A 26,134-nucleotide genomic window follows, 5' to 3' on the forward strand; every position below is an offset into this window, starting at 1 on the left:
CAAATCGGGAATCCTCCTGCCTCAGCCTCTGCAGTAGCTGGGAATACTGGTGTGTGCCACCATGATTGGCTCAACCTAAATAATTTTGTTTAGGATTCTTTTTTAGAGTCTGCTGGTGACAATTTCTTAGTTTTCCTTCACTGATAATCTGTACAGGCGGGAGATCTAGCTCAGTGGTAGAGTGTTCACCTAGCATGAACTAAGGTCTTGGGTTCAATCCCAGCACTGGGTGGGGGTGGGGCAGGGAGAAAAAAGAAAACAAAGAAAAAGAGCCTCCATATTTTGTATTCGCCTTGAAGGATATTTATAAGTTGACAATTCTTTTCTTTTACCACTTTAAACCTGTTTCACATCCTTCTGGCTCCTGTGTTTTTAATTGAGAATTTTGATGGCAATTCTTTGAATGGAAAGACATACAAGAATGTGTTATTTTCTCTAGGAATTTTTTTTGTTTTTATTTATCTTTGATTTCATTATATGCAATTTTATCATAGGTATCTGTGTGGTTTTCCTTGAGTTTAACTTGTTCGGGGTTTAAGGTTTAGCTTCTTGAATATGTGAACTGTCTTTCCCCAATTTTGCCATTATTTCCTCAACAGTCTCTTTTTCCTTTCTTCTGGAGTCAAATGACATGAATCTCAGACCCTAAGGTGGTGTTCCACAGGTCCCTGAGGCTCTGTTCATTTTTTCAACTTTTTTTCTTTTTTTTTCCAGATATAATATCTATTGATCTATCTCAAGGTCATTAAATCTTTTCTCTACCACTTCCATTTTGCTATAAATCCATCCAGTGAATATTTTACTTCAGATATTACATTTTTCAATTCCAAAATTTCTATATATTTTTTAAGTTTCCATCTCCCTGCTCTAAACAACGACTGTCCCGTCCACTTCAAGTTATAATTGCTACCTCAATTTGATAATTTGAAACAGAATTCTAAGTCCTAAGTTGGCATCTGTTGATGGAGGCTAGTTTTCTGTCACTAGTTTCCTGGTTCCTTGTATGTTGAGTAATTTCAGGTTGTGTTTTGGACATTGTAAAAGTTATATTGTGTAGACTCTGGATCCTGTTATAGTCCTCTATACAATGTTGATTTTGTTGTTATTGTTGTGTCAAGAGGCGATCGGCCTGCTGGGCACGATGGCACATGCCTGTAATCCCAGCAACTCAGGAGGCTGAGGCAGGAGGATCGCAGGTTCGAGGCCAGCTTCAGCAACTTAATGAGGCCCTGTCCCTTTCTCAAAATGAAAAATAAGAAGGGCTGGGGAGGTGGCTCATTAAGCACCTTTGGCTTTAATCCCCAGTACCAGGAAAAAATATGAACTCTTCCTCACATAGATCCCTATTTCTCCATGCGTTCTGTTAGCCTAGGTGGCAGGGAAGGCTTCAAAACCTGAAGTTACCTCAGGAAGAAGTCCAGGAAGAACAAGAGATGGGAAAAGAACAAGAGCCAGAGCTAAGGCAGGGCTTAGGACTGACTCCAAATGAGGGCAGTGGAGTTAAGGATAGAAGAAGGGTCTCACCCAAGGGCCATGGCATCCTGTGGGTTCTGAGAGGGATCAGAGGCTCAGCAGCTTCTCCCATGCTGGACAACGACAGGACTGGACAGGAAGGAAGTTCTTGGCAGCAGAAGGGATATAAGGACCAGGTTGGAGTTGGGGCCAGACAAGGGAAGAAGGCACCAAACCTTGTCCAGGGCAGCAGGACAGCACTTCCTGCTCTCTGTCCTGCCAGGGGCTTAGGAAACAGAAATAAAAGGAGAGCAGCATCTTCTGTCACAAAAGACCTTTATTGGCCTCCTCCTTGTGGTTCTTTTGTTCATTTGTTCTGTTGGAGTTGAATAAACTGGAATAACTTATCTGACGAACTAAGGAATGCCACAGGTGCAGCCGATTCACCTGGAGGGGTCCAGGAGTGAGAGGGCCACAGAATAACCGACAGTCACTTCACAGAAGGGCCACAGACCTGGAGACCCACCCAGCCACCCCACCTCCCCCGGCCCAGGACTCATATGCTTGCTCATAGGAAGAGGTAGTCCCAGAGCATTTGGGACCAGACCTCACTGCTGAGCACAGCTGCCCAGGGGGACGGTACATTCTGCACCGGTTCCCTGGGGGCTCTGCAGATTGGCCACCCAGGACAGGACCTCACCCCAAGTTTGTAAGGCACCTGTCTCTCATATGCTGCCACTTCAAACTATCTCCTTGCCTACACCCCTCCCCGTGGCCCTTGCAACGATCCCTATGAAGGTGAGCACAACCTGGTACTGGCCCCATTTTACACATGTAGAAACTGAGGCCAGCAGGGTCTCCAAGGGCACAGGTTGAACATAAAGTATCCGATGGCACTCTCTTTCTCCCATGTCATGTGGCTTGCAGTGCCCTGAGCTTCACATTCACATCTAGAATGTCCTAGGAGGTGGGATTTTGTGCCAAGGGCTGGTCCAAAAGTACCCACCTGCTATTGAGTGCCCATGAGGGGCCTGGGCAGAGGGGCAGGTAGGCAGAGAAAGAATTCAGGTGACCTCCTGAGGGGGCCAGCCTCTTTGGGGGCACAAAATCTCCTGTTGTCCACATGCTTGGTTGGCCACAATTGTGGTAATAGAATCCTATTGGAATTACTCAAGGAAACTTGGTGCTTGAAAGGTCTCTGGGGGACTCCTGACCTCAGGGAAGAGACTTTTGTCATAAAGTCCTCGTTCAGTATGTCTTTGTGTGAACCTGGGTGTCCATCTCCCTCACTGAATGTAGTTGAACCTGGCTCTAGCTTCTCCTTCTCCAGTCACCCTGATCCTCCTGACATCCTGAGGGCCTGGGCTGGGAAGTGGGGTGTCACACAGGGGTGGAGACAGAGTCCTGGGTGGGGATTGTGGCCTAGGTCAAGTCCCAACCTCTCTGATCACCAGCCCCTGCCCAAGTCAAACCCAGGCCAGAGCTTCAGGGTGGGTTGGTTAAAAAACAAAACAAAACATGAAATGTGTCTGCGCGTGCACCCGTGTGTGTAAGCATACACTTGGGCCTTGGTCTGGGACCCAAGCTCCGATATGAAGACACTTTGTATTGGAAAGCCGGAGCCATGCCAACATGAAAAGCAAGGATAGACTCTGTGCTTGCTGGTCTAAGATCAAACCTCAGAATGGTGGTTTGAAGTTTTTCTTCAAAACAAAATTTTTTAAAGTGAAACCACAACAGGCAAGAGAGATAAAAGCAGAGTTGTTCTGGTGAAGTGGGAAGTGGGGAGGGCTGGAGACTCAGCCTTTGCCCCCACCTTCCTCCCGTAGAGCTGCTGACGAGGCCCTGTGGGAGTTCCACGGTATCCTGTGGAACTGGCTGGAAAGCCACTATCAGTGTCTACGGATCAAGGGTCCCAGGGACCTGTGCTTTGATTTCCCTTTTGGGGTGACAAGTTGGGAGGGAATGTTGGGGGAGGGTGCACCCCCTTCCACATGGCCTCTCACTACTGTGCAGTGAGCCTGCAGGAGCAGCCAGGTGGGGTCTGCCCCACAGCGGGGCTTCTTCAGTCCAGGAGGGAGGGAAAGGAGATGGTGCTGCTTGCACCAGGCAGGCTGTACGAGGGAGGAGTGGGGAGCCTCTTTTGGTCCCTATTGATTTTAAAAAGAAAAATGTCAGGACAGGCATAGGCCTGCATCCATGAGACCCTGTAGGAGTTCAAGATTGGACCCTGAAAGAGTTCAAGATTGGATGGGTAGGGCGTGCCCAGGCCCTTGGCACTGGCAGGAGGCAAGCTGCCTCTCTGGGCTGCTGAAACCACTGGGAGAGGATCAGCCGGGGCTCAGGGCTCAGGGCTCAGGGCAAGAGATCTGGGCTTTCCCTGGGCCCAGGGCCCTCTCAAGTGTCACCAGGAAGCTCTGGCAGCTCTGTTGATCCTGAATGGGGCCTTTTACTTTGAGGGTCAGGAATAGGCAATTTCTATTTCCCCTCACCCTTAGATTTCTTTTACAGAGCAATGGTGGGTTCAGTATCAAGCCTTCTTGACCTCTGTGGGGTCTGAGAGGTGGGAGATGTGGGTGACTACAGGCCTGGAAGGGTCCAAGAACCCCCCTGTTCCCCAATCACTGAAAACATGCACATCTTTTCTGTCTTGGTTGCGTGTCAGTGATCACGGTGTTTCCAAATAGTGTCTGCATTTCCCTCTCAGCTGGGTCACCAAGGCCAAATTGGCTGGTTCTCATTCTGGTTGACAGTTACCTAAGTGAGAAGCAGGGCCAGAGATGAAGACCAGCGGGAGGTGGGTTGGCGCACAGTTAACTTCCTGTGTGACCTTGGGTCGTGCTCTTGAAGTTGCAGGTCACACCTGGTGGCTGTTTGCAACTTATAGAGCGTGGGCCACTGGTTTTCATCTCACGGCCATGTCCTGAGTCAGGCAGGGAAGGAAGTTCTGTACCATTTTAGTTAGGGAAGCCGAGCCTGAAGGTGTGGGACTTGCTCAAGGCAACCCAACTGGTTGGTGACAGCCAGGCCTGAGAAGCAGCCCTGGGCACTGTTCAGCCCTGGCATTGCTTCCGCTGCACCAAGTGGGAGCCAGCTGGACCAGAACCAGGGCAAGCCCACTCTAGCTTTTCTGGGCTTTGAGGCCGAGAAGGCCCTGGGGTCCAACCAAAGGACTCAGTCCTTGTCTTCCCAAGACTGAACTCCTCTCTGGGTTGGGTGCTGAGGAAGCCCAGCTGGCCCTCTGCTTTGTGCAGCTACACCCAGGCCAAGTTCTTCCTTCCTGCCCAGATTGGCATCATCCTGCCAGCCCCATGACCCACTGGGAAATGGGCTGCTTGGCAGGTATAGGCCTCAAACACTTGGCATAACAAGGGCCAGTACTGTGGGTTGGTCCTGGGGCCTAGTAAGGCTCCCCCACCCCCACTATCACTCCAAGGTGTCACCTGGCCAGGCTGACTCCAGGATGGAGAGGGGCCTTGCAGAGAAGTACTGGGTCATCTCTAGGTGTTGAGTTCAGAGATGGTGTCTGGAGCTGACCAGAAACCTGGAAAGATGATATGGGTCCTCCTCTTCAAGAAGAGACCACAGAAATGCTTTGGCCTGTGTCTCTCAGGGCTGCAGCACAAAGCTGAGGAGAGGGGCACCTGGCCAATAGGCAAGTGGAACCAAATCCAACCTGTGTGACACTCACAGGACTGTGCATTCTGCTGTGTTCTGAGTCCCTCTGGAAGGGCACTGTGTTCTAACTCACATCAAGGCACTATATGAACCAGCCCTGGATGCAATGCCTTTGTGACTTTCCCCTGGCCAGGAACAGAGACTGGGATAGATCCATCTCTGTGCCACCAAGGCTGGGCATAGAGCACAGAAACTGTCAGCAAAGAATGGTGAAGCTGAATTCAACTACACTCTACCATTGTCCTTGTGCAGTCCTGGCTCAAAGAGCAAAAAGATAGCGCCCTGGTACTCCCTGCAGCTGGAGAAGTTTCAATTAACACTGGAAAAATCCCTACAAGTGTGATTTTGAAGAGCAGGAAGCTTCAAAAACCAGCCTGGCAAAATTTTTGTGTGCATATGTTAGGGATGGGGGAAAAGATATTTGTGGGGAGAGGTTACCCCCAATGCTAAGGGTCTTGTACCAGCCCCAAGTTTCAGAGGAAGACACTGAAGGGTACATGCTCTGTGCGTCCAGCTCCACAGCGACCCAGTTCCAGCAGGGGCTGGATGCCTGGGGCACCTGCTGCTAGGACCATGGGACTGGCCTGGATAATGTGACTGCCCCCAGTTGACCTGGTTCTGACCTGGGAAGGAGGTCCCTTGAGTTAAGCATTCATGAGATTTAGCAGACATGGGGCCAGGCTAATGACCATCATTTCACCATGGGGAAAGGTTTGTGCAGCTCATCCCCAGAGGTGCTGGGTTGGAAAGAGTTGGGATCCAACTTGTATAAAAAAGTCGTGTTGTCTCCCTTTTCAGGAAAATATGGGGCCAAGACAGAAGTAAGCAGAAATTGAGAAGGAATCCCCCTCGTTCTGCTAATTAGTATATTTGCCTGGTAAACCTCATGTTGCCCACATCCTCCAGGGGCTGTGAAGCCCTGCAGGCCCTATCACAAGCCCCCTATCAAGTCTCAGCAAACCCAGGGCTTAGGGCTGAGCAGTTCATGCAGGCTATGGTCAAGGCTTGACATCAGGTGACACCCCGGAGGCCCAAAAAGGGCCTTTCCTAGGCCTGGAGTTTGGACAGGAGCTCTCTTGGGTCCTGCTGCTTCTGAGGTCTGTGAATCCCCTCTAGAAGCCAATGGAACAGGAAGCAGCCCTGGCTCCACCCAGCAGACCAGAGCTCAAATGTTCACAAATTTTCAAAGCCAGAAGTCCCTGGGTTTTCCAGTGGGGAACTGAGGCCCAGAGAGGGGAACAAACTTGCCTAAGATCATACAGCAAGTTAGCATTAAAGACCAGACAAGGATACCTTTCAATACTTGCCACTTATCGCTATGTCTGCCCCATTGCCCTGGGAAAGGCCCCAGTTCTCAATCACACCAACACCAGCCAATGGGTATTAGGTACCTTTGACACTGGGAACTACTAGGGTCTCCATTCCCCAAGGAAAGAAGCATGGCCTCTTTCCCTTTGCAGGAAGGCATCTTGATGGAGCCTGCTACCTTCTGGGGAAGGACTGCCTTTGACAGTGGCCACTCTCCCCACCTGTAGGGCCAACCCAGCCTATTCATGGAAGACTACAGGGAGAAAGAGGGGGATGCTGGTGGCCCCAGCTATCCCTGGACCTCCCACCTTGATCCTGGTGATAAAAAAGTCTTAAGTCTGCGAAGGAAGGGAGAAGGGGAGGCTCAACTTCCCACCTCTGCCCACCTCTGAAAGCCCCATCAGAAACTCCCTCTGCAGGGGCTGGTGCTTGAAGAGCCCCACCTTTGTGTATGTGAGAACCCAGTCCCCCCATCACCACCACAACACAAGGCAGCTAAGGTGCTCATCCTGACAAGTCCCAAAGAAAACTGGCTAGTTGACACGGCTCGCCTCCATCTAGGTGTCTGCTGGTAAGGAAGTCATTTTGTTGCTTTTTTCCACTCCTGGGTCTATGAGCTCACGAGCTTCACCAATGCCACTATCAGACACAGGGACACAGGACAAGGAGAAAGGTGGAGGGGGAGAGGTCTTTGGTGGGTCCAAACTGCAAAAAGGCATTGAGAAGCTATCCATGGTTCTGCCCCTCCAGTTGGGAGGGGGTGGCCTTCAATATAGTCATCTTTTAGCTGCCAGAACCATTACCAGGTAGAACTGGGGACATCTTCTCACGTGTCTTGAGCCCTCATGCCCACTCCTCTGAGCCCTCACACCCACCACGACAGAGCCCCTCCAGCCCCACCCTGCCCTTCCCACTCCCCATCTCAAGCCCAATCCCAAGGCCAGGGCTGTAGTGGCCTTTGTGGGAATGAGCATGAAAAGAGGGTGGGGTGGAGCGGTGACCGCAGAGAGAGGTGAAGGTGGTGCACTGTTGGCATGGTGATGTGGGGCCAATCCTGAGGCCAGAGGTCCATCACCGTGACCAGGAAGACCACTTGGGGTCCCCTAGTTGAAATTGGAAGAACAAAGGGGAGGGAAACCAGAACAGGAAGAAGACAAGTAAGCATCCTAGTGCAAGAGAGTGGCCCGGAGCTGCTGGGCGCGGGCCGCCAGTCTATCTGTTGTTGAGGTGTGGAGAGCCGGTGCCATCCTCCTCTTCCTCCTTGTCGTCCTTCAGGCCTTTCAGTCTCTGGCGAGCAAAGTCCTCAAACACAATGTCGTCATCGCTGCAGAGAGAAATAAGGACAACGTGGCATGCTAGCAAGGGCAGGGAGGAGAGAAGTCATATCCACAGGCTTGACACATGTGACACAGAGGGACCCAGGACAGAACCACACTCCCCAAGGTCTCTGGCCTCTGGGGCCAACCTGGGGCAGAAAGGCTCTGGGGATAGTCACAACTGGACTTGGAGAAATTGAAAAGTGCCAGGAGGGTCGTGAACTTGACTCTCGTGCCTAAGGCCTAGGAAAGGACCCTAACTCTGCAGGGGGTGGAGGCATGTCAAATACAGGGAGTAGTGTGGTTCTGTGGCAGAGGTAGAAATCATCCCACCATGATAGGCCAGACCACCACATCCTCACAGTGTATTATGAATCCCTCAAGAGCAAGCCCAAGAAACCCACCCACTCACCCAAAAAGCTACTCCTAGGAAGCATTCCAGAGAGCAGCGGGGCTGGCTTAATGGAGAGAAAGCCACAAAGGCCCTTTCTCCAGAAAAGTGTCACTCACATGCTGCCGTCAGGGATCCTGGGTAGGAGAGGGGGTGGGATAGGGGAGCTAGCAAATCTACACAGGGGCAGAGGAAGGCTGGTAGGGGAAGGGGTACCTGAGCAGGGTGCAGGACTAAGGGCTGCTTCCTTTCTGCCATAAAAGCCAGCCACTTAAGACCAGGTAGGGACCCACAAAATGTCCCCTGCCCCATGGAGCCAGCCACATGGGTAGTCCTCAAGGTATGACTGGAGTCCCCATATCCCACATTTCTCCTGGGGTACAAGGGAGGGTGGCTTTTGCAGCTGGAGCAAGAAAGCTGCTTGGCCCTGGAGATGATTCGTGCAGAAGGCCCAGGTCCTCCCCCGCCAGCCACTGTCCGGTGTCACCAAGGCCTTTCACTGCAGGGAAATCTGCACTGGTGGGTCCTCAGGAGTCAGATGCAACGGGACCCAGACCCTTCCCCACCCCGCAGCCTGCCTCCATGGGTTGGCGAGGGCCAGGAGGAGAGCCAAGCCCAGGGCCCCGACCAGCCCTGTGAGGCCAGCAGGCGCTGTGGATGGACGGACGGACTGACGGACGGACGGACGGACGGACGTGCAAGGACGAGGGAGGAAGACAGACCCCACCAAGGCAGGAGGAAGAGGAACAGGCACGGAGGGTCCTTCAAGTCACATGCAGGCAAGCGGGTTGCTGAAGAGGCGAGCAGAGGCGGCTCTCAGCAGACGGGGTTAGACCAGCTGCTCCTCAGGGGTTAATAAGCATATATGCAAATGACCCTCCGCCCCGCCCCCGGGGCCAGCCCCCCAAACATCCACAGGCAGGGTTTGGCTTACTTCGTGTCAAGTTCTATGAGATTTGTGTCTACTGGCGCCTCGTTCTCTGGAACTGAACACAATGAGGGCAAGGTGCCCAGGGGTTAGTGTGGAGTTGGGGACAGGATGGCTAAGATGGGGGTGGGGCGGCAAAACGGAGCTCATCCCAGGTCTTGAAACACCCCAAATCATCTTAAAGGCAGGAGGGTACAGGGAGGGTCCTGGATGCCCACTGCAGACCCAGCAGATTTGAACTTCTGACCCTGTGCTCCCGGGACAGGTCTCCAACATGACAGATTCATTTCCAGCTTGCGTGAGTTTCTCTAAGAGGGTCGGGGTTTTGTTGCTTTTGTTTATTTTTCACATTTTAACCTCTCTGAATTAGGAGTGTAAAAAATCAATGACATTTCACATTTCAGTTTAATTGTGGGACCACTGTTTGCCTTTGCATACGCAACACATAGTCTGCCTCAAGGGAAACAGCCTTAGAGCCAAAGAAGTGTAAACACTCCGTTATCAATTGGGGAAAAAAAATTTTAAAAGGGAAATGCTATATCAACAGGTCATCTCATCTGTGTGGCTCCTTCCCCCACTTCCAGCCCCTCCCTGGATGCCTGGCAATGAGCTTCCTCTCTTTCTCTCCCACTGAGGGCAGGAGCCAGGGCTCACTGACTCCTAGCAGATCAGAAGCAAATATGAGTGGTGGGCCCCACAAAAGACCTGAGGAGCTTGGGAAGGGGTGACACTAGGCTGAAGGCTAGCTCAGAGGGACCTAGGATGAGGGGGTAACATGGTGGAGGAGGAAACTAGCTCTCTGGAATCCCCCCACCCCAATGACCCACAGGGCCTGCTTACCTTCCCGATGTGGGGGTTCCTCTTTGGGCTTGGGGTGCATTAAGGTGAAGGGCAGTTCCACAGCCACATCACTGAAACACAGACCCAAACACAGTGAGCCCTGGGCCAAGCCTCAGGCTGTGAGCCCCAGTGCCCTGTCCGTCTGAGAACTGGGAGAGCTGTGTTAGAGGGAGATCCACCACACTTCGGTGAGCATCTGTCTCTCTAGGAGTTGAACTAGGAGACCTGCTCTCCTGCTTCCAGAAGGAAATAGAAACTTCCCTTGTCCTGAGAAGAATCCCTGGATTCCATGGGCTGGCAGCAGATATGGGGTGGGAAAGAAGTACCCAGGGCAGTGTGCACTGTGGTCACAGGGTGGCTCTAGCAGTGCTCTGGGACCTTGCCCACCTCAAATCACCATAGTCACCCCAACCTTCCCTGACACTGCCCTTCCCAACTCCTGGATGGGACCCCACCTGCCCTTGCTTCATCTCTCCATGCCTCAAGAAGCTCCTGGCAATGTGAAATCTGGATGTAGCACAATGAAGGCCCAGGGCTAGGGCTATCTACACCATGCACAGAGTCTGGAAGCCTTGTGAAAGATGGAGGGGAGGGGCTATGGGGAAGAACTGACCACCGGCCAGTGCCTCTGACAAGGCCTCTCTCCCTTGCTCCTGACAGAATAAAAAAGCAGACATTTGCATGGCGTGACTGTGCCAAGGACTGTTCTAGGCCCCTTCCTTAGAGGAACTCATTTAATCCTTATAACAACCCTATTATTTACCCCCAATGTATGGATTGGGAAACTGAGGCACAAGGAGATTAAAGTCTCTTACATACAACTATTAATAGTAAGTGATGGCTCCATAATTCACTCCCTTAACTACTGTGACAACAGCAGAATTGAGACTGACAGAAGCAGCCCTGAAGGCATCTTTCAGCTTGGGTGCCATCACCCTAGGACACCCCTCAAACCCTGAGTACCTCCAGGCATAGCCACATTTATTGGTTTTGTTGCTCAAGGCAGCTGGGAAGGGTGAAGGGACAGAGAATGGAGTGGTCAGGGCACAAGTTATGCGATCAGAAAGGCTCTGCCAGCCTCCCTCTCAATGGTGGAACACTTTACAGCCTTGAGTCCCACTGAGCTCATTTGGAAACATGGGAGAACAACGCCTACCTTCTAGAAGCACTGGAATTTCCAGCAGACATTGTAGGTAAAAGATCTGGTTAAACTGTGAAGCGTGAGCCTGTCAGAACCAGTACTTCCCCTCCATGGGAACACAGGGGCCTTTTGCTTTGGGTTTTCTTTTTTTGGTACTAGGAGTTGAACCCAGGGCACTCCACCACTGAGCTACATCTCCAGCCCTTTTTATTTTTTATTTCAAGACCAGGTCTCACTGTTGCTGGGGCTGGCCTGGAACTTGCAATCCTCCCACCTCAGCCTCTGGAGTTGCTGGGAATACAGGCGTGTATAACTGCCTGGCAACGTGAGGGTCTTATAAGACTTTTTTTTTCTTTCTTTCTTTTTCCTTTTTGGCAGGGGGTACTGGGAATTAAACTCAGGGGCACTTGACCACCAAGTCACATCTCCAGCCCTATTCTGTATCTTATTTAAAGTTGCTCAGCATCTCACTTTTGCTAAGGCTGGATTTGAACTCACCATCCTCCTGCCTCAGCCTCCTGAAGGCTCTTTCTTTTTCATTGGCTTTTTCCTTTCCTTTCTGCTTTGCGTGTGTGTGTGTGTGTGTGTGTGTGTGGGGCAGGGGGGCGGGGGGGGGGGCTTGTTTTGTTTTTTGCTTCCAAAGTGTTCACTTGAAAGAGTGAGCCATCAGATGGAAGTGAATGGAAGACTGAATTGGCCAGTCTTCATGGAGACCACATAGGATATGGCTGAAAGGATCTGGACCTTAATTTTCCCCCAAGACATAAGGGATAGGAAAAGGGACACTTCTGACTCCTCTTTGGGACTTTGGAGAACAGCATAAAGCTGGGCACAAGTCTAGGTTCAGAAAGTCTTTGCCAAATTATACAGAACTAAATTGAATTATTGTCATCTCTCAAACTAGACCAAGATTTCTTAGGACGGGTGACACTGCCATCTTGTGATGGGAAGCCAAATGGCTATGTTGGGGGCATTTTTGGAATGTTAAATCCATCCAACCAAATTACAAGGGAATCTTGTCTACAAAATTGGATCTCTGAGGACCTGTCCTTAGCAACACGGAGCCAGTAGTTCGTTCTCATTAGTGTAGAAGTTTCTAAGCCACGAGGCCTGCATTTCTCCTAAACAGCCTATAAATCAGGTGATTAGAATTCAGTCAGCTCTGCTGGTGGCCACTCCCCAGATCACTGCTGTCTGTAAAGGTCCCTGTCACTGGAATGGGATGAAAGAGCATGGCAAGGTTTTAAGGAAAGGCCATGTCTCCCTCATCCCTAGAGAAGGGTCTAGCCCAGCATACACCTGGTCCCAAGTTCTGAAATGACCACTAGATTCCTTTCAACCCAGTGCCCTGTGGTCCTGACCAGTTAGGCCAATTGTCTCTGGGCCCTCCAGGGAGGTGGCTCAAGCAGGATGAAGGAGGGACTTTACCTGGACGCAAGATCTCCCAACAGGCTGGGTGGGCCAGAGGAGGCAGGAGGAGTGGTCAGGAGAGAGTGCAGAGAGGAAGAAAAAACACATTATTCACCTCCTCTGCTGCCCAGCAGAGCAGACGGACCCGAGGGACGCACCCCCGACCCCTGCACGCCCTGACTGCTCATTCAGGGAGACTGATGTGGCATCTACCTGCCCAGGGGCCGAGGTGGGCCCCCGGATCCTCCTCTGTAAAGGAGCTCTTCCTCCCTGTCAGGAATAGCTAATGGCAGAAGGAAGACTTTGGGGGATCCGGAAGCATATGGAAAACTGTGGGTCCTGCAAGGTCACATGACATGGGATTTGGGATTTAGAGAGTTCCTATAATATACAGTCAGTATTACACACTGCCACCTGCAAAGAGTCATTATTTTAATAATAAAGAGACTTAATGTCTAATGTTATTTCATTTTTTCAATCTTTCCATAGACATTTATGACCTAAATTAAGGGGGGGGGGGGAATTCCTTTAACAAATTAGAAGCCTTAATACTTGATTTATAATATGTACCCCAATATATGGGGCAATGGGAGCTTTTTCTAAGCTCCCACCAAACTATATACTGTAGGACAGGAAATATATCCAGTCCACTACTGGGACCCCAGCACCCAGCCCGTAACCCAGGGCTCAAGGAGAAGAGTTCAGGAACCATTTGGACTTCTGTTTCCCCATCTATAAAATGGGAGTCAGCTGAGCTACAAATCCCCAATCCAGCTCAGGGGTTCTGAGCCCTCCGCTTTGGCTGTTTCCCCAGCAGATCAGCCTGGGCAAGAGTGGCGTGGGTGCTATGTCTGGAGGTGTGTGAGCATCGTGGTGCCCTCTAGGACCTGCTCTCCCTCCTGGACCAGGCACAGTACTCAGTGCAAGGTCCTGACCTGCCATGAAGAGGACAAAGAGAGTGGGAAAAAGCCGGGATGGGGAAGGACGGCCCAGAGCCACTGCAGGAGAGGGAAAGGGAGCTGAGGAGAAGAGGAACAGAAAGGAGGAAGAGAAGAACAGGAAGTCCTCCCGCCCCATTCCTCCTCCACAAGAGATACAGCTGAAAGGTCCAACAGGAGGAATGGGGTGGGGGGCTGCGGGCCCCTGTACATCTGGGCTCTTGGGCTGGGCTAGAACACTCACCCGCCTCGAGACACCACCAGCTTCACCTTCACTTTGTAGGAAACAATGATCCCCAGGATCTCACGGTTGGCGCCTTCCCTCAACCTACAAGGTGACACAGGGAAGCTGATCCACAGGGTTCTCTGATGGGTGAGGCACTGCAGGTGGCAGGATGCGGTGGAGGACAGCACTGTCCATCCCTCTCCTGGCCACTCAGCTACCATGTCCAATGGAGTCCAGTGAGTGGCCCACCCTGGTCCCAGCGGAGGTGAGAAAAGGTGACCTCTACCCTTAGGAAGCTGGAACTTGAAGCCCTGAGTTCCAGATTTGGAGGTGAGAGCCCTCACTGTGTGCTTGGTAAGCTCCCCACCCCTTCGTGGCCAGTGTCTGGCAGGGCTGTGAGGGGTGGGGCTCTAACTCCTCACTAATGAGTCCAGCTTCTCCCAGCCATGGTTTAGTGCTCAGTAACTTGTGAGCAGAAAGGACTGAACTGGGAATTTGGAGAGGCTGGGGGCAGTTGCGGGCAAGGGTCAGGAAAGGACATCTCCAGGAGGTGGCTGGTGCCCTGACAAAGTCTTGAGGACAGGTAGAGTTAGAGCCAGGGTAGAGGAGCCGGTGGGAATCTTGGAGGTCAGTGGGCAGCCTCTGCAGGGCGTGAGGAAGAGAGGCTGGTCCAAGGGCAGCCTGGGTTGGCAGCGGGGATACAGGGGCTGCAGAGGCAGGTTGGAGCCCAGTCAGAGCGTGGGGCTCAGCAGGGAGGGTACAACAGGCACCCCACACCCCGAGGCTCTGCTACAGCAGGGTGACTTGAAGGATTCAGTGATGCCCACGGGCAGTAGTGACAGATGGCCCAGGGGTCCCTGACTTGAAGGGATGCACCATGTCTGGTCCACCCAGCTCACTGTCCCGAACTCTCCAGTCCCCCTTCTGCTGGGACCTCCTAGGAGTTCCTCCTTCCCTCTGGCCTTGCTGGCCTCAGGCTACACCCTTCTGACTGAGGACACCAGGTCAGGATCTGCTGCCTCTGGCAGGAAGCCTTTCCAGCTGCTCCTCCAGACCAACTACCAGGGCTGGCACAGACTGAATGAGCCAGGTCTAGTGGCCTGTGTTGTCCTCTGGGTCCCCCCAGGAGGATGGGCGTAGGGGGACAGCCTCCCTGACCACTCAAGATTCGGTGGACAGGCCATAGACAAGGCTGAGGGAAGAGGGCAGCCTGAGCCTTTTCCTTGACAGTTGGGACTAAGGACAGCAGCGGGAGCCTGAGACCAGGAGGGCAGGTCCTCACAGGGTGCTGGAGGCCAGGTTCGTGTCTTCGTGCTTGAGTTTCCCATCCAGGGCGAGGCCTCGCTTCTCTCGGTTATTGGCCAGGAAAGGAGTCAGCGTGTAAACTTTGCAGAACGTCGAACTGGGTGCCACAGTGTCACTGAAAGAAGGGAAGTAGGTGTGGAGGTGGCCCTACCCACAGACAATCCCAGCCCTGTGCCCTAACCCAGTTAGGACATCTAGCACAGCCTGGCCCCGAGTTCCCTCTGCCAACCCTCCATTCCCCAACTGCGGAGAACACTTGGGCTAGGCCTGGCTCTGGCAGAGAGACCACAGCCACCGAAAAGAGGCACATCTATACCATACCCAGCAGGGACCCTGGGGTGGAGAAACAGCACAGCACTACGCAGTACATTTACCTTTAAAATAACAGCTACCTGCAACCATAAATGAAGCCACAGGACACCATGAACCTGCCACTCAGGCTACGCAATGAAAACTTCGCTTGCTTTATGGCACATCTAGCCATGGTGCAGGGTATTTGGGTTGTTCCATTTTTTCTAATGCTTGCTCCATCCCCTCCCCCTTTCAAGAAAACAGCAGGGGTGCAGCAGATGACAGGGGCCAGCCCTGGAGCCAGCCTCTTGTAAGTTCTGTGAGCTGAGCAGGTCACCGCTCTCTGAGCCCATCTCCCCATCGTCATACTAGGACAGTAGCAGCCCCCACCTCACAGGCCTCCGCAGGAAGTAAAGAGACCAGGCAGGCCATCCACAGGAGCAGCGTCCTGCTGTCCCTGCTGGCTGCCCTGTGCTCCTGTGCACATTGGCAGAGCTGAGGGTGTCCCTCTGGGGATACAGGGTGCTCTGGCTCTGGGTCACCTCACTGCACCCTTCACCAGGATTCTAGGCCTCACGGCTTTGTTTTTTATTTTTTTCTATCAATAGTGGGTAGAGGAAATAACCAATAAGAGGGAATGTTTGATCTACTCATAGCACAGTCACATTAAAAACTATCTCCGAGATCACATATAACTTTTTTCTTTTGTACCAGGGATTGAACTCAGGGGCACTTGACCACTGAGCCACATCCCCAGCCCTTTTTAATATTTTATTTAGAGACTGGGTCTCACTGAGTTGCTTAGGGCCTTGCTAAGTTGCTGAGGCTGGCTTTGAACTCTCCATCCTCTTGCCTCAGTCTCCAGAGTTGCTGAGATTACAGGTGTGCGCAATCATACAAGCCACACCAACTTTTAAAATGTCTTTAAGTTGCAAAAAATATTGACTGTAATTATATATGAATAAATATCCCCATATATGTAAAACTACATACAATGCAATTGCCACCCCACTCCCAAAGACCAGGAGCAAAAGAAAAAAAATAAAAAAAAGATGTGTCTTCTTTTGGGAGTATTCACTTCCTCTAGATAAGATGCCTCTCTCCTTATCTGCCAATAAACTTGAGATCTCTCCTCGCATCTTATCTGCCAATAAACTTGGGACAAAGTTCCACGCTCACCATAGCAGCTCTCCTCAAACCTGGACATTTTTTGTTTTCTGGACAATTATTCTATATCCTCCCACATACACCCCTTTTACCCAGTGAGGGGGATTACTAAAAGTTGTACACCCAGGGCCTTTGCCCCAACTCCCAGGAAGCTCAGAGAAAAGTTTCTCCTTTCCACCCAGGTTTCTGGTACAGTGTCATATTATTCTCACTCGACAACCCAATTTCCTTTCACTCCTTAGCTCTTGTTTTGTTGTTCAAGGTTTATGGAGTCTTTTCTTTGACTGCAGTGTGCATTTTCTTTTTCTTTTTCTTTTTTTGTTATAGATGGACACAATACCTTTATTTTATTTATTTATTATGTGGTGCTAAATATTGAACCCAGCGCCTCACACATGCTAGGCAAGTGCTCTACCACTGTTAACTAAATCAGGTGGACGGTTTCTGAAAGTCTCTTCCACATCATCTCTTCTGAGTGGCAAGGAAGGCTGAGGCCCAGCCCTCCGCCAGGTGGAGAAGAGCCAGCTGGGCCTGTGACTGGACTGCCACCCAACCCCACACTCCCGAGGCCCAGCGTGCGCTCACTTACTCAGCCTCCTCCATGGCCACGGGGCACTTGTACTGTGCTGTGTTGAAAAGGCAGATGTCCGCATACTGGCGCACTAGGGAAGGAGGTGGAAGGGCGCGTGAACCAGAGGTGCCGCTCCCAGGGGGTATTCCCGGCTGCCCGAGGTGGGATGCTCAGTTCCGGGTAACAGCCAGAGTCTACCTGGGAGAATTTGTAGGACACCACCGCCATCTTCCCCCCAAAATGTAGCCTCTGAAATACCCATTTCATCCCATAGCCAAAGGTCATCCCTGTAGGGACAGCCATGTCCAGGGCCCAGGAAACCTGAGATAAGGGATGGCCTGAACTGGCCATGAGCAGCCTGAGGCACCAGCCTCCAAGGGTCTCTTGGCTCAGGGCAGGCCCTAGGCTTCAGAAGTCTTTGGCAGTAGTTATCTCAAGGATCATGACAAGAGGAGAGCCTCTAGTGATCCCCCCCAACCCTTGAAAGGGTCCCCTCTTGCCCACCCCAAGCTGACCCTCTCCCCAGGGTACCCGAGATCTTGATTTTCTTCACTGTCTTGTTGGTGTTGTTGGTGACGTGGACGTTGACGCTGATGGGTTCTCCATGGTAATAGATCTGGGAGAAGAAAGGAGAGCCTTGGTTGGGAAGACACCCACGTTCTAGGTAAAGGGAAAGGGGAAAAAGCCCTCCCGAAACAGCCCTCCCAAGCTCCTCAAATCTAAGCTATTCTGACAACTGCCCCAAGGGCTTCAGCCACTTCCCATTAATGCAAATATAGCATTGAAGCCACCAAGTATATTAGCTTTCAGTTCCCTTGTGGGACCATTGAGAGGTATTTGAATTCAAAGGTATATTCCCAGCACCAGTCCTGTCCTGGCCACCAGTAAGGATGACTATAATAACAGCCATGTGATATTGGACAGGTTGTCTAAGCCTCTGAAAGTCTCTTCCATATCATCTACCCTGAGTAGCAAGGAAGGCTGAAGCCCAGACTTCTGTATACAACAGGGGTTGAACTAGGGAATGTCTCAAGTTCTTGCCAGATCAACAGTTTGGACACAGGAGGCTCTGGAAGGAGCTGGGAAGGAGAAGAAGGGCTGCCCAGTTCCCTAAGGGAACCAGCTCTGAATTCTCACTGTAGGGTTTCATCCCACATCTTGTCCCAGGTACCTGCCTGCAGCTGCCTACAGGGAAAGGGGGTGTCCATGCCTCGAGGAGAAGTCCCCTGCACTCAGAGCAGGTATCAGTCAGCTGGATTAGAGTCCCCCGCCTTTGTCAGGTGCTGTCTCATAGCTTAGGGCTAAGCAAGATTATGGCAGGGAGTCTACGGGCCCCTCTGTATCCCTCTTTACCTTTACCACTGGCTTGCAGGGAGTCGGTGGGGTATAAGGGCCCTTGTGGAGCAGCCCCACCCCTGCCAAGCCCAAGCTTCATACCTCCTTGTCCAGGGAGGCTTCTAGGTGCAGGGGCTTGTCCGACATGAGGAACTGCCTGGTGGTCTCAGCTGTGGGCTGGGGGCCAGGCCTCTCCGGGGCATACTGAACCTTCCGGATGACCAGACGCACAGAATTCCTGGTGGAAAGGGTGGAGTGAAAGATGCCAGGGTCACCTGCCTCATCCCCTTTCTTTGCAACCTCTACATCCCTCTCCTACTTAAGAGGCTGCCAGGGCGCCCACTGCCAGCTAACTAGAGAGGCTGACTTAGACTGTCACCACTTGGCCCACTCCATCCTTCCCCATTCTGTCCCTGAGCCACCCCATGGCAGCACCTCATTTGGGTCTGTGTCTTGGTACCCAAGAGGATGGTAAGAAAGGAACTGCTTTCACCTCCTGCCTCCTCATGTCACCTAATAGTGTAAGCTCCTTATGGACAGAGACTTGTCTAAATTGTTTACTGCTATGTTTTTAGCATCTACGACAGTGCCTGCCATGGAATGAAGACCCTTTCAGTAAAACATGCTCAGAGGATGGATCCCAGGAAGAAACAGGGGCTTGGGAGGTGTGGGGTTCAGCCAGAGGGTTGCAGGACAATGAAAGGAGACCCTCAGTGAGGGGGCGGAGGCCCACAGAAGGAGGGGCTCAGTGAAGGTGACAGAGCTCCGAGAGGAAGTGACGACACATAGAGCTGAGGAAGGGATGGGGACTCAGTGAGGCCATCTCTGTAGCATGCAGGGAGTGCTGGCATTGCTCAGACAAGCCACAAGCCACCTCCACCCCCGGGAACCAGAGAGCCGGGGTCACACTCCTACCCCTCCTCTCCCTAACTGTGTGGCCTGAGTCACTGCACTGAGCCTGAGCCGCCTCAACTGTAAAATGTTGACAATAGCAGGACCCACCCCTCAGCCAGTCCACAGCTGTCCAGCACTCACGGAGCATGTCTGGCACCTAGTCAGCCCTTGAGAAACGATAGCTACTATCTCATTATCACTAGTAAGTCTTCTGTGTGTGCTTCCTCATTTCGTGTGGACTTAAAGGTCCCATTGGTGGTGGGATCAGGGTGGTGGCTCTCAGTGTTGCCTCCTTTCCCTTGTTCTGCTCAAGTTCCTTCCCACACCCACAGTACCCTTCCTTCCCTACTACTAGTCTCAGGTCTTAGGAGGAAAAAGGGGGACAATGAAGTGAGGGAGAAGGTTCCAGTCTCATGCCCATGAGCTGCCAGGGCTGCTGATGGAAACACCTGTAGTACACCCTGTGGCCACCAGGTGGCAAACTTGAACCACTCCCTAGAAAGGCTGCCTAGCTGGTGCCAGCCTCGTGTAGGAACAGGCTTTGGATGTGGTGGCATCAGAGTTGCTGGCTAAGGTCCGTCAGGCCAGGAAGCAGGACAGGACTTGACCCCAAGAAGGGCAGCCATGAAGTCAGGGCCAGCTTTGTTTTGGCTGCCAACATGGGTTCCCTCTATAGGGGACTTCAGGAGAGCGCATTCCCTTCTCTGAGACATGGGTTGGCTCTCCCCACTTCTTTCTCTTGCTTAGAGGCCCCTACTGACACACTTACTCCACCTCCTGCTGATCCCCTCCCAGGAAGAAAACTGGGAAATGATAGCCTGCAGACATCATGCTCAGCGTTGAACACCATCTGAATTTAGGATTTTTTTTTTTTTTCCAAAAATAAAAAGACCAGCAGTCTGGAGAGGATGAGACTAGAGGAAGGAAGATAAGGGAGGGAACTGGTACAGTGGTGCAAAGGAGAAGCAGTCTTGAGGCAGAGCAATTGAGGTCACCTCCCCCTGGAAGCCTTCCATGACCTGCCTGCCTTCCAGAGTGCCCTCCCAGAGCTCTGAGGCTGGAGTGTGCAGCCTTCCATGCAAATTTCTGGGTACTGTGACTTAGCTCTCTTCAGACTTGCCCCTCCCTTCTGTCCCCTCCCTCTCCACAGCCAGCGCCTCACGCACCTCTTATGGATCTTCTCCTCCAGGTTCTCAGCACAGAATGCTTTGACTTCATAGTCCACACCACAGGCCTGTGGAGGAGGCGGAGCTGACCCCGGGGCCTTGGAAGAGGCAGGGTCTCCAGGGCACAGCCAGCCTGCACTCATTTTACAAACCAGGACACTGGAAGGGACGCTAAGCTCCTGCAGCCCACAGCTCCTGGGTATGACGCCAAAGCCTTGTACTTAGCCCCCGGACGGCACTGCCCCCTTCTGCAGCTGCCTACTCCACCAACATTCCCACTGAGCTATTCCTGACTCCACCATCACCAGGAGTCCAAACCAGTGTGTCTAGGTCCTTCTCCCTGGACTCCAGCCTCAGCCCCTTGGCTGTCCTCATCATAGCAGCTGCCCAGAAATGACAATAGGCAGCCCTGCCCGGGGACACCTACTATATGCAGACCCTGCTCCGGTGTCTCCCCCAGCCCTCTGTTATCTCTGCCTGGCAGATAAAGAAATTGCTTTGAAGGTCTGGGGCCTGGGGCACTGCAGGTGTGGCTTCTCTCTGAGCCTCCGTTTCCTCTGTGAGGAACAGTGGTGATTTCACCACCATACAAGGTTGTGAGGCCAGGTGTAGATCCTCAGAACATTTTGGTCCAGTTGCAGCCAATAATAGGATCAGTGACAGGGACATATCACGGGATGTCGGAGTGGGGCTAACTATATCCGCAACCTGGTCTGAAGAGATTGGTTGACCCAGGAGGGATCAACTGGGTCTAGACCATAGGAGTCTCTAACAGGGAGGGTGGTTCTACATGTCCAGCACCTCCCAGGGAGAAAGCCAGGGACCTGGGGACACGAGAGTCCTGGACCCAGGTAGATGATGCACCTACCTTCCCCGTGTCTTCAGGCCCTGGTTGCAACGTCACAGAGCATGGGAGGTTTGGAGGGATCTGTTTAGAAGACAGAATCAGCCATCTGTCACATCTACCACTGTCCCTCCCCGTGTCTCCACATCCCTGACATTCCCACACTCCCACACTCACACACACTCATCTGACCAAGGCCCAAGGACAGGCCACCTGCCCCCACCAGACTAGGGGTCCCTGGAATAGGCTGTGTCTCCCCCATCAGAACACGCCACACCATGTGCCATCCAGGGCCAGAGGCCCCTCCAGTGAAGACAAGGACTTAACTATTCTTCATCTAAAGGGTTTGGCCCAACCCACTCCTCGAAGCAATAGTTGAGAAAGGTGTTTCCATGATGTCTACTGTGGCTCCTGAAAGATGTCCACACCCTAATCCCCATATCATGTGACCAGTGTTACATTATGCAACAAGAGGACTTTGCAGATGAACATTGAGATGGGGACAGGCATCTGGATTGTCCAGGTGGGCCCAATGTACCCATGAAAGACAGAAGAGGAAGCTGAAGAGTCTGTGCAAGAGTGAAGGACGGAGAAAGGCTCAAGGCACCATTGCTGGCTCTGAGGGTGGAGGAAGGGGACCAAGAGCACAGGAGTGTGCGCAGCCTCCCTGGAATGTGAAGCTGGAGAAGCTGCGGGCATGGGTGCTCCCCTAAAGCCTCCAGAAGGGACATGGCCCTGCCCACGCCTTGGTTTTAGCCCCGTGGAAACAGAATGGTGGGTAAGGTCATGAATGTGTGTCATTTTAACTGGTAGGTCACCAATGTGTGGTCACTTATGACAGCAACCAAAGGAAACTAATACATCTACATGAAAAGATGCTTCTGTGCCTCCCCTCCATTCTCGACCGCTCACAGGACAGGGAAGATGCACAGAATCAGAGAGTCTAGGAAACAGAAATTGTGTAACGCGAACCTTGGAATCTCAGAACTGAAAGGTGGCAGGACAGGGAGGTACAGCCCCTACACCCCCACCCCACCCCCGTGAGCTGGGTCGACACTGGGCACAATGGCAACCAACCTGAGGGGGAACACCTTGTCACAACCCAGGGCTCTTTCTCTTCAGCCACCCCTGGGCCCCCCTTTCTCCCACCAGTGACCCAGGCTTGGGAAGGTCCGAGGAATAGCCCAGAGGTAAGGGTGACGCCCCCAGCCGTGGCCAGAGAAGAGACACTTACCAGGTAGTGTAAGTGACAGTGCCCCAGGTCCCAGCGTACACTGGGGAACTGGGTGACACAGAGCGGCTGCCCCCGCTGCCCCCATGTGCCCACCCTGAGCGCTTCCTGGAGGCGGCCCCTCTGGACCCGGGCCCGGGCGGGGCTGGCAGTCCCTGACCTCAAAGGTGAAGGGGTAGGCGTGCTCGCCCAGCTTCTTGATAAGGCGCTCCTGCAGCCGCGTCAGGGGCTTCTTGTCCTCGGGGGCCGGCGGGAAGGACTGCACGTTGGCCACAAACAGGTCTTTGCGAAAGGTCAGGCCCAGGACATCCAGATCCTCCCGGCCATAGCGGAAGGCGCAGGTCAGTGTCACATAGACTGTGGGGAGCAAGAAGCACTAAGGACAGGCCTGGGAGGGCCGCACCCACCCACCCACCCCCGAGAGTGCTGACTGGAGGCCACAGGTTTGTCCAAGCTCCCGTGGAGAGGGTGTGCTCTGTCCCTTGGAAGGGCTGTTACTCAAGACCTTGGAGGAAGTGGGGCTGCCTGCTCAGCCAGCTCCATCCTCCCCGTCCCACTCCAGTTGGACATGTGTGAGGGTCACAGGTCATGGACTGTTTGATGGGGTCAGGGGCTGGCAGAGGACGAGAAGCAAGTACAGGGCAGTGTCCAGGACACAAGGTCTCAGCCCAGCCCAGCCCCTGCCCTGCCTCCCTGCTGGCTGGGCACAATCTCTTCCGCTTTCTCCTCTGTGAAAGAAGACCCTAATTCCTGCCCTCTCAGCACCCCAGCCTTGTCACTGTCATGACACAGTGATAAGAAAAGTACTCTGGCACTGATAAGGTCTCCTAGCCTGGCATGGGCAGGGCTGCCCCAGCTGGAGGAGGCAAGAGCACCTATGTGGGTGCTTGCAGAACGGGACCAGTGAGATGGGCAGGGAGGGGCAGTTAGATTAGCCAATATCCTGCCTGGCAGTCAGCAAGACCCTGGCTGAGGTTGGCGGGAAGAAGCCCTGGAAGGTGGGGGGTGGGCCACAACCTACCTCTCCTCTCCTTGAGATACTCAGGATCCACCAGGACCACACCATCTGGGGGAGACAGAGGGTGAGCAGACCCTCCCAACTTGGCCTCCCCTCCCCAACGCCCACCCATACCAGCCATCTCTGCTTCCAAAAGCATAGGAAATTGGAAGGCCAGCAGCACCCAGGGGTGGCACTCTACCACCCAGCCTGGTCGCGACTATGCCCACCCCCTGCCCACCCCAGAATGCCCAAGAGCCCAGCCATTGACTTTGGGCAGCCTACTTCATTTGTGTTTCTTCATCTGTTACTAAGAATATTGTGGGTCTGAAACCTGTAGGCCAGGTACACTTTGGAATTCAGAAGTTCTGAATTGTAGTGAGGCAATATGATACATGTTCTGAATTTTAGGTACTTCCCCCTGTGGGATGGACACCTGCTGTGAAGCCAGGAATACCTCTGCAGGGAAACACAGATAAAGTCACATGCCATGTAATGTTTCAGAGGACCCCACTTAGAAGGTGGTCCCATGAGATATTACCACCTAGTGACATAGTGGTTGTCTTAGTTTGTGTGTATGCACACGATAATATTCCACAATGACAAAATCACTTAGTGATGCACTTCTCAGAACATGTCCCCATCGTGGAGTGACAAATAAGGCTAACGAAGGCCTCACATCAGTTCAGCCTCAGTTTGCTGATAGATGAACTCGATATCAAAGTTAGTTAGGAACAGAGTTATGTTTTTGGAGCAGTCTAGATTTGGGATCTGTGGATCTGGGACTGTGATCCACATGAGGACAGGTGGATGGTCTGTGTCAATGTGCACAGTGTGAAATGTGTCATGTGTGGACAGTGCTTAGACAGAGCCCAGCACACATGAGCATGACAGAGGGTATGGAATGTGTCCTGGTGTCCCTCTCCAGCCTGTTTCTTAGAGTGCCCAGCTGGACACAGAAGACATTTTCTTGGCCCAGCACTCCAGGAGGCCAGGAGCATTGGCTCGGGGTCATCTCCTTACCTGGCATCCCCAGCCCATCTCTCCCTAAACCTTCTCCACCCACACCTGAGACACTACCCACCCAAGCCCATGTCACCCCCACAGCCAACCCTTTGGGGAATCTCAGATGACTTAACGGAAGTGAGTGTCTGGAAGGCCATAGTCCAGCCCATCCTGGGCAGGTCCTGGGGCAGCTGGTCAGTGCATGCCCAACTCATCCCCCAGCCTATCCAGGCATCTTTCTTCTGTTCGTGGTGATGTGTCCTTTGTGTTATGTCCTGCACTGGACACCAGGGCTCAGTGGATAATCAGTACATAGGGAGCCCCAGTGAGGGCAGCTCACCCCACCAGGGGTGTCATGAAAGGCTCCCTAGGGAGAGAGGCTGGAGCCAGGTTCTCAAAGGACAAGCAAGGATTGTCTACTGGATGACTAAGGGCTAGGCCAAGGCAGGCAGAGGAACGGCATGGCTCTGAGGCCTGGGAGCAGATACTGGAGGCAGGGGAAGATCATAAATATCCCATTGGGCCAGGCACGGTGGCATAGGCCTACAATCCCAGCAACTTGGGAGGCTGAAGCAAGAGGATTGCAAGTTCAAGGCCAGCCTCAGCAACTTAGCAAGACCCTCAGCAACTTATGGAGATCTTGTCTGAAAATCAAAACTAAAGAGCACTGGGGATGTAACCCAGGTAAAGTGCTCCTGGGTTCAATCCCTAGTGCCCATGCCCGCGAAAAAAGACAAATGTCCCCTGATCCAGGCCAGGTTTGAACCAGCACCCAGGTTTGATGGGGAACATAGGGAGGATATTATCTGATCAAGCCAGAGGAAAATGTCATGATGGGCAAAGCATTTCTTACTGTGTTTCATGCAGTCAACCCTGGACAGCACCCCAGAGCCCTCTGGGTCCCCACAGCACAAAGAGGGTGCTCTGTAAACACCTGCTGGACTGCTCTCAGGTGACTGCATGTTCTGGGGAGCTGGTCCCCTCCTGCCCTTGCTCTCCTCCAGCCTCTGATGCTGTCCTCAACAAGGTTGCTCAGCTCTGGGCTCACAGAGTCCTCTAGAAATAATGGCCCAAAGTCGATCACAGCCTCTCAGGGGCCAGTTCAGGGAGAAGATGCAATTGGCAGGGGGAAGCACTGAGCCTTGGAAGACACCAAACACAGTCCCCAGACCTGGCCTGGGAGGAAGAGTGGAATCATCCTGCCCCAGGGCATAAAGGGTGAGGTCTGGATGGAGCTGGCCTCCCAGAAGCTGCCGGGCCTGTTCACACTCCTTTGGCACAGGGGTCCCTGTGTCGGCAAGGAATTGCCCCTGGTGAGCTGAAACCTGCCCCTCTATAAACCCTGCTCTTGGCTCAGGAGCCACACAGGTCCTCCCTGACCTCTGGCCCCAGGACAGCCCCCTGGAAACAGGAGCAAAGAGGTGATATGGTTTAAATATGAGGTGTCCCCCGGCCAGGCACTGTGTTTCAGTGACTTGGGAGAGGATCCCAAGTTCAAGGCCAGCCTCAGCAACTTAGGGAGGCCCTGAGGCCCTAAGCAACTTAAGGAGATCCTGTCTCAAAATGTTTTTAGACCCTGTCTAAAAAAAAATTTTAAAAAGAAAAAAAGGGTCTAGGGATGTGGCTCAGTGGTTAAGCATCACTAGGTTCAATCCTGGGTACCAAAAAAAGAGAGAGAGAAAGGGGCGGGGTGGGGGGAC

At 52.7% G+C, this 26,134-nt stretch overlaps 1 protein-coding gene across 4 annotated transcripts in view; it reads right to left on the reverse strand.

Moving 5' to 3' along the window:
- Window positions 1-1,771: 1,771 nt before the first annotated feature.
- Arrb1 (arrestin beta 1) overlaps window positions 1,772-26,134 on the reverse strand; it is an 89,217-nt gene continuing 64,854 nt past the window's right edge. For 3 of the 4 annotated variants that reach the window (XM_027942661.2, XM_071616496.1, XM_071616498.1), the window contains 13 exons: window positions 23,454-23,498; window positions 22,593-22,789; window positions 21,226-21,285; window positions 20,358-20,425; window positions 18,400-18,535; window positions 17,494-17,578; window positions 16,981-17,053; window positions 14,911-15,048; window positions 13,647-13,730; window positions 12,483-12,506; window positions 9,914-9,984; window positions 9,080-9,131; window positions 1,772-7,762 (listed from right to left, as the gene is read on the reverse strand). In XM_027942661.2, coding sequence (XP_027798462.1) covers window positions 7,651-7,762; window positions 9,080-9,131; window positions 9,914-9,984; window positions 12,483-12,506; window positions 13,647-13,730; window positions 14,911-15,048; window positions 16,981-17,053; window positions 17,494-17,578; window positions 18,400-18,535; window positions 20,358-20,425; window positions 21,226-21,285; window positions 22,593-22,789; window positions 23,454-23,498 — 1,145 coding nt within the window. In that variant the 3' untranslated portion in view covers window positions 1,772-7,650. The remainder of the gene's footprint in view (window positions 7,763-9,079; window positions 9,132-9,913; window positions 9,985-12,482; window positions 12,507-13,646; window positions 13,731-14,910; window positions 15,049-16,980; window positions 17,054-17,493; window positions 17,579-18,399; window positions 18,536-20,357; window positions 20,426-21,225; window positions 21,286-22,592; window positions 22,790-23,453; window positions 23,499-26,134) is intronic. The other variant, XM_071616497.1, reaches the window with a different exon arrangement.

The sequence above is a fragment of the Marmota flaviventris genome, chromosome 9 (genome assembly GCF_047511675.1).
Source record: "Marmota flaviventris isolate mMarFla1 chromosome 9, mMarFla1.hap1, whole genome shotgun sequence".
Taxonomy (NCBI): Eukaryota; Metazoa; Chordata; class Mammalia; order Rodentia; family Sciuridae; genus Marmota; species Marmota flaviventris.